Source organism: Metopolophium dirhodum, chromosome 1 (genome assembly GCF_019925205.1).
Source record: "Metopolophium dirhodum isolate CAU chromosome 1, ASM1992520v1, whole genome shotgun sequence".
NCBI classification, from domain to species: domain Eukaryota; kingdom Metazoa; phylum Arthropoda; class Insecta; order Hemiptera; family Aphididae; genus Metopolophium; species Metopolophium dirhodum.
In genome coordinates this window covers 64,263,391-64,276,085 of record NC_083560.1, presented here as the reverse complement: position 1 = coordinate 64,276,085, position 12,695 = coordinate 64,263,391, and the positions used below count along the sequence as shown (strand labels likewise).

At 33.6% G+C, this 12,695-nt stretch overlaps 1 protein-coding gene across 1 annotated transcript in view; it reads left to right on the top strand.

Moving 5' to 3' along the window:
• LOC132936114 (paired box pox-meso protein) overlaps window positions 1-12,695 on the top strand; it is a 28,705-nt gene extending 16,010 nt beyond the window's left edge. Inside the window, exon 2 of the mRNA XM_061002801.1 lies at window positions 10,262-12,695. Coding sequence (XP_060858784.1) covers window positions 10,262-12,105 — 1,844 coding nt within the window. The 3' untranslated portion in view covers window positions 12,106-12,695. The remainder of the gene's footprint in view (window positions 1-10,261) is intronic.

The window sequence follows — 12,695 nt, the reverse complement described above, 5'->3', positions numbered from 1 at the left end:
CGTCACCACCGGGAGCGCTGTATGCCCTAAGGAGGCCGATAAATGAGCAGTTTTGTACACCAAAGCTATAGAAAATTGAAAATATATTATGATTTAAGGAATAAAATTCAAAATTTTTCATTGCGTAATGACTTCTACGTTCTAAATTATTTATATGCACATATTTAAATACTTTCTTTTAATCAAAAACAATTATTAATATTATTAAATAGTCATTTTTAAATTTCCTATTAAAAAAAAAATATATGAAAAAAGTGAGAGTTAATTCACTAAATTATCATACATAATGCTTTCAAAGTGTTACAACTAACAAATAATAATTATTAATTATTAATTAATATATGGATTTTAAATACAATTCATAATATGTTGATATTGAGGTTAATACTAGTATTCATATTACCTATGTGTTACCAAAATGCATATATTTTGAATACCTTTTTATAAGCATTTATTACTCAGTTGTACCTATCACCATTGATTTTATAATATATTTATAGTATTTATAGTATATTATAAAATACTTATTAAATACTTATAAAATCAATGCAATTACCTATATATTATTATATATTATTAACAGAGATCCTGGGGATAGAACATATCTATATGCTAAATGGTTGATAGATTTATATGGTCATCCTAATTCCTAGATCAGTGCGTTTTTTTGTTAGACTTTAAGCGTTTATGGAAAAAGTTTAAATGCTTAAATTTTAATACTATTGTTAATATTTTTCAAAAGTATATTAAAAAACGTGTGAAATAGTTCATGTAATTTTAGTACATACCTAATCTAGAAAAAACAATTGATAATTTTGATTAAGGGAGCCTTGACAGTTTTACATTAAATTTAGGGAGCTTCTTGACATAAAAATTTGAGAAGCACTGTACTAGATTATACTGTAAAATATCTAAATATATATAACTAGTGGTCCCGGTAAACGATCATGTTTGTAATGTTGTATTTCAATTTAAAAACTTCATATACATTTTTCACTGTTTATTTTTCTAACATAATTTGTAGTTATTGAAGAAAAATATAAACAACATTTTTGACAAAGGTTGGTTGCTAAATACACAGTCAAATATAAACCAAATATATCATAACGCATTATATCAAAACAAGAATGATATTCACTTGCAAAAGAAGTAAAGTTGCTAAAAAACAAGAAAACACCAAAAAAACTAAGCAATTTTTCAAAATTAGTTTGAAGTTTATAAGATAACTATTATTGAATAATATTATAATATAAATAATATACCTAATCACATAATAAATATGCAAAATATTTTAAACATGTTTTTAGAGTTTTTTATGAGCACTAGAAAATAATACTCCACTCTACGAGACTACAATTAAAATTAGAAGCAGAATCATAATAGATAATAGTTTTAATTTAATTTAAAGATTTCAATTAGGTTGCAAATATCCCAAGAAGTGACTAAATTATACATCATAATATTTCATAATTGATGTCTACTTGATAAAAAAATATTTAAAACAACAATGCAAATGTAAATTATAATTACAAGCTCCAATTATTTTAAATTATAATATATATTAGATGCTAACTCCAAACAAAATAACATTTTAATTCATAGTTTTAAGGCATTTTGCATTTAACAGTATGAAAAAATAGGCCTTCGTAGGACAGAAAGCGCGCTCTGGTGTCTATAGAACTGTGGTAATATTTTCAATCAAGAGTGTATACGTATAGGGGTCCAGTGTGACGACACCTTATCAATACACCTTGGTAGGTATGTAACATAAGACATAACCATCAAAATTAAAAACACAGACTGATTATAAAATGATATCATTTATCATTGTCATAAGACAATATAAATTGTATACAAATAAATAAGGATCCTATACACACTTATTTTGAGGAGCTGTATTCTATGATATTTTATTGTCCCGTCACATAATTGATTATCTTTTAACAAAAATCCAAGAAAACACCTATTATTTATTTTTTTTACTGTTATCTAATTTTTTTATTATAAAAAAATGAGTCGTACTCACCACGGAACCGGTATTTCTTCAATTCCGACAGACCTTTTTTTTATTTGTTGAAAATTTATAAGTTTAATGGAACCAAGAAGGTTAAAAGTATGGAGAAAATATAAGCTCCCCGAACATAAATAACAAATCATTATTTTATCAGTAAATTTTAAATTTACATATACATCAGACATTATTGGTTGATGTATATTACATAAAACTGATATATTTTATTCTAAATATGCATGTATTATTAATTATTATTTATATTTTTTAATATTATATTGAATATTAAATTTTGATTTTAATATTTAGATGATCAAAATCAATGACACAATGAATTTTTTGTCACGCCTGCACCGAAAGTTTGGTTTTCAATAGCGGTTGAAGCGTTAGAAAGCGTCCTTTTTATTCCGTCCAGCGGGCGGTAAAGTGGGAATCCCCAAAAGTACTGAGCTCAGATATCTGCACAAACAGACACTTAACTCTATACTATTGTCCTTATAAAATATAAACGTTTGATTACATCTTATATTCATATTATAACCTCCTTGCATGACGCGTAAATATTTTTCTTTCATGAAATTGTTTTCGTATAATAGTCTGGTTGTTGCATAGATCCCAGCCTGAATTACCTTTGTCGTGATAGCGCGTCGGCGCGATCAATGAACACAGAGGCGTAACAAAAAAAATTGTATGTGTGGCTCGTGCGGGAAGGCAATATTTCAGTCTTGGGCGAAATGCGGCCCTCGACTACGGATCGTGCCGCACACGTCGCCGGAACTGAAATATAGCTCACTTCCCGCCCTTGTCACACAATATACTATTTATTTATGTACGATTTAGGTGCCTAAACGCGTTGAATATTTCATCATCATAGTTTTCTGCAATGTGTACATTATGCGCATTAAATTAAAATGTAATTTTTATTAATTAATAAAGTTACCAAAGAAATACGGAGTAACTTGAAGGAGGAGACTCATTCATCTAGGTGGATGAACCAAAATATACCCGAGTAGAGCATATATCATTTGCGTGATAAATTCACCGATAGTTTGAGCGAATTTATCTTTAACTTTGTTGCACCTATATATACTCATCTAAAGTCTTTAACATAAATCTTGCTAGAAAATGCCATTTTCCTAATCTGCCTAATACCCAATAAGTAACATATAAACAGCTTTATGATATTTATTATTATATTTAAAGATGATTCTTTTGTAAATACAGAAAAAAATTTGGTAATAATATCATAATGTCCAAATAGATTGTACGTGATTCTGAATATATGATTCTGAAAACGGGAAGAAAAATTCATTAGACGTGTAGATGATATCCATATGACTTTTAGCCAAACGATGTGTTAGAAATATGAAATGGCCATATAAATTTCGACCAAATGATAATGTTTAAATTCACCCGAACGATACATAGTATGATTTTGAGTCATTCGCGAAAATGAAAACCACCCTACCCGGGTTGGCCAAACGTGCGCGTTAGTCGATTTAGAATTAACAATGACGCATAACATGTTATTACCTAACTAATTTATAATTTATAAATATCTATCGAAATATTTTTAATTGTAGCTATTCTTTAGTTAAAAAAAAAAAATTATATTACCAGCTTATATTTATTTGAAAAACAAAATGAATACATAAGTATTTATATTATTATTATTAAATCATATCTAGTACGTATGAGTAATTATTATATTAAGAACAATACAGTGTAGATATCAAATATAAATTATTCTTCCTACCGTCGACTGATAATGGTTAGTAAATAAGTATTATTTAATGATCGGAACAAGTGCAGTTCGAACAAAACATTTTTTGAATCAAAGTGCAATCGACCCTACCCGACGAAATCTATTGACTATAGGTTGTTTTAAAACAATTAAAACTATACCTAAATAGTAAATACCGATACTGTCAGAATTAATGGTATATTTGCGGAATAGTTGTGTCCCCGCCTATTATCCAAGGAGAACGGAGGTGACATCCGCAAACCCTGGCAAATTCTATAGATTCAAGATATAATCGTTTTATTATAGCCATCTATAATGTCTATATAATTTACTAACATAAGAAGTCAACACTTTGAAAAGCAGCAGTGATTATGCTGTTTTATTTGATAGTGTTATGGTAATTATGGTGCCTGTATTATTATATCGTGTTTTCATAATTTGTATAAGTACATATGAGTTTAATTAGGCTACAAAATGCATACGGTGAGCCATGAACGCCGCCCGTCAATAGAATCGAAATTTATCTTTTTAATAATGCCTTTGAAAATATTTTTCTTATATAATTTAAGTAATTCCATATTATATATTTAAATTTAATTTTGAACGGATAAAAAGAGTCCCAGCACACTATGAATTTTGGTAGGTTTAGGTTAACTTGATGCGTTTTTATTCGACAGTATCACATCTAGGAGTTTTTATGGTATAAGTTAAAAGTATATTCCAAAGTTTAAATTATCGGGGTGGAGTGGTATAGAAGTTTGAAACCACCCAAAAGGTTTGAAATTCGATTATAATACGTCAAAATTCTCAGAAAAATGTTCTGCTTTTGGATTTGAAACATAAAAATTGACGTTGTCATTCAAAAAAAGTAACGCAATTATTTTCAAGATAACTTTTCGAGATAATGAGTGAAAAAGATACACCCAATATATTATATATTATATAATTATTACCCTGGCCAATCCCGAGTTTAACGATCAGACCGGTACCGGTCTGTATTCCATACCAACGTGATTCGTAAAAACACGTGTGTGGTACGTGGAAATCCAGTCCATAAATAAAAAAATCTACCAAGAAATAGCGCTATCGACGTTTTGCAAGACGATCCTCGCAACGACAATATCACGAGGGGCACACGTCCATAAACTGCAGTGATCAATTATTATATTATTTCATCATGAATTGAAGCATTAACGCAAGCAGAATATCAACGGTAGAAGTGGGGGGGTCCATACTTCGTTTTATGTGCCGAACGTTGCGAAATGTACTTCATAGGTGTATTATCATAATATGCGGATTATCACTAAATCGTTATTATATAGTTGATAATTTATCCATATTATATTCTATGTATTTAAAAATATATAGTTCATAAATTATTTTGTACGGTTCGTGGGGATAAGGGTGACTTCCCCAGCTGTTTGTAAAGCTATATTTTACTTTTGTAATAGTATTAGTTGGAGGTGTGTAGCATTCGTTTGTTTATTTATTTAATACGGGCGCCATTATTATAATTATGTTATTAGCCATAAACATGGTAAAACGAACCTCTTAATATAATATAATACATTTTGTACAAACTTTGGTACATTAATGAAAATAATTAACACCAGTTATGTTAAGTGAACACAAGACCATCAAGTTAAAAGTTAAAAATAAACAAATAATAAATTTAACTCGCTATAATAGATACGTTTAAAGTTTATCTACTTTTTTAACGAATACGTGGATCACATAAGAGTCATTTTTGATATTAGTATTTATTATTACTATAATAATAATAATTGGTAGGTATTCAAATATTTTTATTTAAAACTGTGTATAATATAGCAAATATTTTATGAAACCATTAAAACCAAAAATTGCAAAAATTGCAAAAACCTTTTTTATTTTAACTTAATGGATTATTTTAAATCAACTGAAAAAAATCTAAATTATTTCGACAGTCGATTAAACTACTTATTATACGAGTTGAAAAAAGCAATAACCTTAACTTTTATTAACTAGGTAGTTAATTTGCCACATATTTTGATCATGTGCGATGTGTATTGTTTATAGCTCAACCACAATCTATAGGTAGCTGTTGCGATGAGAATAGGAAAACGATGGCGGATATAATGTACCGCCGCCGTCGCAGCCTCCGTCCCGGTTTTATAATATACATACGACCGCGCGATGTACGTGCGAATATTCGCGTGCCGCAAAGCCATAATGCATATTAAAATACTCTAAACAATAATGGTATGTGTGTAAATTATATGCAATACACCTACCTATACATTTTAATGTAATATATAGCCGCGCGGTTTTTTTAATGAGAAATTTGAGCCGTTCGTGTAACCCGACTCTTGGGCGGCGGCGACGGTAGTCAAAACAATATTAAATACGCACGCACACTAAAACGATATGGCGTGTGTAATGTGTATGCATACTAATAGTATATTCTTATGTATCATGTATATAGGTATATATACAATATATGTGGCAATACAGCATTAGTATACAAATTACATTATAGGTTATATGTCACCGGAAATGTATAACGCAGTTAAGCAATATACTATTATAGGTATATATTATACATATACAAATATACAAAAACACGCTTGAACCCATCGGATCGTGCTATACGGTTGTATATAATAGGTATTATCTATACCTGCTGGCCGACGGGGTTAAATATTGAACAAATATCATCATCATCGCTATTATTTAAACATACGAAATGTATACGGCCGACTGCCGAGTAATAATTGGTAAAATGTCTTGCGAAATTCCGTAATTGGAAAATGCTCACTCTTAAAATGCAACACTCGCGGTGTCAAAAAAAAATATTATTAACCATAACGTACCGGGTACATTTAGTGTATACAGAAAGACATAGACAGATATTATAACAATATAAATGATAATAAAAACAAAATATCAATATACTTTTTATGAAATGTAGATATTATGTAGTTATCATATGATATTAAGATTTGTATACATACCTATATACATAATACTATTGCAAAATGCATAATACCTAGTAAAGTTATCTATAAGTATATGTAAACTTATTATACTTATACACTCCGCCACATATTACCGGTTAAATAGAAATGCTCTTTATATGAAAATTAGCAAATTATTTTAAGTTGAGTATTCATAAAAAATTTTATTTTTAAATCTAAGATTTGAAAATGTAATACAAGATTATCCATAAGTTTGTCTACCTTTATCAAAAAAAATATCTACAAGAAAGTCAAATTACATTTTTATGAGCGTTTGAAATTCATATTTTTACAACATTTGATATTTACTCGATTTCTCGTGTAACGATTTTCTTATTTTGTTGTAATTAAAAAACGTATGACCGTAGATCTTTGAAAATTTCACTGAATGTTTATATTTGAAAATAATTTGACTCTTTTTGAGCTGTTTACGGACATTGTCAGTTTTAAATTTTTTTAGTTTTTTTTTTTTATAAATATCAATAAAATTTTATTTGTTGGGTAAATAAGCGTGGAAATGTAATATAAGGCTCCTGATATATCGTTCTAATAACAGTTGAAAAAAATTAAAAATACATAGACACAATTTTTTTTGTAAGCATTTAAAGTTCAAATTAGTAAAAAATTTATAAAATGTTCAACTTTTGTAGCTAAGGATTGAAAATTTAAAACAAGGTTCCATGTAAATAAGTAAATATATAAATTACTTTATTCACAATAATATCATCAAATATACTTAGTAATATCATAGGCTGACTGACCGTTTTCGCTCAGAATCGTTTTTCTTATACAATGATATTATATCATTGAATTCAAATTTAACGCCATCCATTACAGTGACCCACTTGTAATCTACTGTACAGCAGAGCGACTTCCACTTACACACCTTTTTTAATTTTCATTAACAACAACTTACAAAGAACCTTGTATTCAATTATTAAGTATTTATACCAGTCTAACATTTTTAGAAAATTTAATGATGTATAGAAAATGACAATATGTATACACATCCAGTGAAAATTTAAAGTACCTATCCATATACGGTAAATAGTTATTTAGATTTTGTCAAAAACTGATTATTTGTCAAGGCTGCACCGAAAGTTTGGTTTTCGTTAGCGGTTTAAGCGTTGGAAAGCGTCCTTTTTTCGTCCAGCGGGCGGTAAAGTAGAAATCCCAAAAAGTGCTGGCCGTGCATATCACGCGTATCCCCTGCACAACCAGACACTGAAACCTTACCACAGTCTTTATAAAACATAGCCCGTGACTGAAATAGCTCACTTCCCGCCCTTGCCACACAATAAACTACTGCGTAAAAATCCCTGTTATTCCGTATTTTTTTTTTTTTTCCCGACGCTTTTGAAAGTTCCTGGGAATTTTCCATTATGACTTCTCTAAAGTACTAACTATAGATTCACTTTTCCAACAGATATAAGATACTTTTACCACCACCGGCGCTGTTTGGGATTTTCATTTTACCACCCGGCACTATTAGGGATTCCCACTTTACCACCCACTGGACGGAATAAGGACGCTTTCCAACGATTCAACCGCTATCGAAAACCAAACTTTCGGTGCAGGCATGACAAATATATACAACTCATATCAGGATTCAGTGGATTCCCTGGACTTTTGTCTAGATGTAACCGTGTCGGGGTAACCCCATTCTCATTCATAAAATTTTAACTATATAAATAAAAATTTCAAACATTAGACATGGTATAGCTTCCGCTTACCCTTACTTAGAGACTCATATGACTCCTATTTTTAATCGTTTTCTTATATAGCTTATATAGTGTAGGTATAACAAAAAGTCGTGCAATGTAATTACTAATTTTCGTACGGTTGGGACGGTTATTCCGATTTTCTACATTAGCATCTTTTCTGATAGGAAAGTGAATCTAGTATTGGTACGTTGGGGGAGTCAAAAGTAAAAAATTCCAGGTAATTTTCAAAAGCGTCGGGGAAAAAAATAATTAAGGTAATTTTTAACAAATTTGATTAAAAATATTTTGACTCTTTGAACAATTTATAACGATGAGAAATTTTTTATTTTTATTAAAATGTTTTAATTATTGTTAATATAAAATGTATTTCTGCGTTAAAATGTTTGAAAATGTAATGCAGCTCAAAAGTATTAAAGAGTATCTAGTATTGCGGTTTTTTAGTATTTAAAGTTAAAATTTTAACCAAATTCATCAAACTCCCGAAAATAGACAAATTATTTTGTAATAAAAATTTAAGATTATTAATATTGTTAATGTTGCAAATAAAAAATAATTTTTTTATAGATATTTTTAGTTCAAATTTGGACAAAACTAGGTATTTAAACGAAGAATAACAATTTTAGTTATTTTGTTATAATATAAAAATATTATTCGTAGGTAGGTATTTGAAACAGTTGACACTTTTAAATAGTAACTAAGTAGGTATATATCAAGTGAAATTTTTTCGGGAAAATTAATTCAACCCACTGTTAATTTATAAATTACATCAATAGCCTTAATATCATAAAAATGTAATATACTAGTAATATACAGTGTGTCCTCGAAAACAGGGTACACTGTATAAATAATTTACCCATATTACTCAGTACTCTATACGTAATTTTTAATTTCGTTTTCGGGAAACGAAACTAGATTAACAGATCATCAATATCCCGGAGACAGAATTTTAAAATATGTATAGCCCGTACTGAGTAATGTAGGTAATTGAGTTACAGAGTTTTCCCAGTTTTATACACGGTATCGGGTATACCATGGCAGAAGGTCTTCGCTCAGAATCATCGTTCGTATACAATGGTTTTATATCGTTGCAGAATTAAAATTTAACAAAATCTCCATTAATGTGACCTACATGACATGTAATGTACAATAGAATGGTATCCACTTGTCTACCCTTTTTATATTAGTACCTACTAAATGCTAAATATACATACCCACCCCGCCAAAATGTAAGCTGTTCCTCTAGACCCACTTCACCACGCCACTTATAACTATTATAAAATACTCAATAAAATTAATTTAAAACATGATAAATAATGCTAATAACTGCTAATAACATATACATGCTTTATTTGTATTTAAATACAAATATATTACAAATGTATGTAACCTGTACGGCTGTACATTATTTTACTTCAACTAATAAAATTGAATTGTATACCTAATTTTTTTTTCTACGATTCATTCAAAATATACCACGCTTTAGTATGGGGCTTTTGTTTTTATCATAAACATAATTATTCTGAATCAAGTACAGTGACAAAGAAATAGTATATATCTACCTACAAGTAGTTCTATGATGTTTTTAATTTAGGAAAATTATAATTATATATAATAATTAAAAACATACAGGTATAAATATCTATATATCGTTATGATTATTAATAATTATGTAATAGGTATAACTAATTATAGAACTAATGGACTATAGTCTATATTATATTATATCTTTTAACTATTCATGTAATAAAATAATATTTATAACAATAATTATCGATTTTGTTTGCAGAATTACATAATCGGCTCTCTCAAATGTTATTGGAACCACAACAGCAGCACGGTGGCGTGAACGAGGGGGGCAACGAGCGGCATCGTCGCCATGGGCGGCACCATCATGACGAGCACATGAGTGACGGCGGTGGCGGTGGTGACGAGCAGCAGCAGCAGCAGCAACAGCAGCAAATGCTGTTACTACACCAACACCATCTGAACCAGCAACACTTGCAGCACCAACAACATCACCCGCACCAGCAAGGTCATCAGCCGCAGTTGCTTCAACAGTTGCCACAACACCAACAGCAGCAGCAGCATCAAGACAATGAACTGCAACAGCACCAACAAATGCAGCAGCAACGCCAACACGAACAGTTGGACGGCCACCATCATCAACATCACCAACTACATCACGACCAACAGTTACACGATCTCCACCACCAAAACCTACAACACCAGCAAAACCTTCAACAGCACCAGCAAAGCCTCCAGCAACAGCAGCAGCAGCAGCAACAGCAGTACGGCGAGGTAAACCAGCTTGGTGGCGTGTTCGTCAACGGAAGGCCGTTGCCTAACGCGGTTCGCGTACGCATCGTCGAACTGGCCCGCGTCGGCATCCGACCGTGTGACATCAGCCGTCAGCTGCGCGTATCGCACGGGTGTGTGTCCAAAATCCTTGCCCGGTACCACGAGACAGGCAGTGTGCTACCGGGGGCCATCGGGGGCAGTAAGCCCCGAGTGACCACACCCAGGGTGGTGGCGTACATCGGCCGGTTGAAGCGCAAGGACCCGGGCGTGTTCGCGTGGGAGATTCGGGACCGACTGCTCGCCGACGGCGTGTGTGACAAGTTCAACGTGCCCAGCGTGTCAAGCATCAGCCGGATACTGCGCAACAAGATCGGATCGACGGGGCCGACCCAAAGTGCGGGTACTCAGCAGCCTGCGGCCGCCATGACCGGTGGTGGTGGCTTGTCGCCGACGACCGCCGCAGCAGCACACCATATGTACGGACCGTACCATCACCACCATCATCACCACCCGTCCACGTCACCGCCAGCTGTAGCCGCAGGCTATCAGCTCCACCACCACCAACATGGCCAATATCACCACCAACACCACCAACTCTACCACAACCATCCCTACCAACAGCACCAACACCTCTGTTCGCCGCCACCGCCACCGCCTTCATCGGGTCTACCCAACACCGTGCCGACAGGGACGGGTGGCCCAACGTGCTGTTCACCGACTGTACCGGCCACGGCGTCCAGGTCCTTGTCATCGCCGCCACCGGTGCCACCACCAGTGCCTCCACCACCGCCACCACAACACTGCTGGCCGAGTCCACATGCCGTCACCGACATACTCGCGGCAGCAGCCGCTGCTCAGCAACAGCACCAGCATCACCAGCACTTGCACCCGTCGCACTCGCACCACCTACACCCGTCACAACACCACCCAAACAGTCATTATGGCGTCGGGGGTGGAAGCAGTGGTGGTGGCGGCAGTGACACTGCGGCCGCCACAACGGCCGCAGCCGCCGCCGCTGCAGCAGCAGCAGCTGCAGCCGCCGCGGCCAACTACGACACGACGACCGGCGGAAGCGCAGCGGCCGCTGCTGCTGCTGCGGCATACAACACGTACTGCAGCAGTTACTACCATCATGCAATGGTATACGCGGCCACAGCGGCGGGCAGCATTGCAGCCGCCGGCCGTCATCCATCACACCATCTGAGCACGACGCCACCGTGCACTGCCGCGGCTGTGTGGCCCCACTCGATAGCACCACCACCGCCACCATTGCCACCACCACAGACACCGACGCCGTCACCGCCGGCATCAGCGTCGGCGACGACCGCGTGACCATTACCGTGGTGGTGATCTCCCAGAGTGGAACACCAAACAGAAGATACGGCGTGCGACATATAAGAGATGATTACTGAATAGGAAAAGTTATTTCCAAAGACAGTTGTACGCGATGAACGTTGTATAATATTATGTTACTGAAACGTGTTAATATTGTTACACGAGTTAAATACCAAAAAAAAAACGGAATTACATATTGTATTAATATACATTCGTGTAATTGAGTTTATTATATCTTTCCATAATTTGTATAATAACTGATCTTACGATACATCCTGTATTATTTTGGTATTTATAAGTACCCACACGAATACGAGTTCATCATGCTATGTGCGCGTGTGAATTCATTAAATACGACCACATTATACCATGTACTATTTGATTATTGAAAATAGGTGGCAGAAAAAATTTAAAAATTTTCACTCTTGTCGCTTGTTTTGACATGTTGTACCTATACATTATATTCATCTGTACATATACTGCCATTATATTATTATGTATACATATATGTTCATATATAATATTATTTATTTAAATCTTTTTTTGTTTTACTTAAGCGTTTATTATATATTATTAATATCTTACAA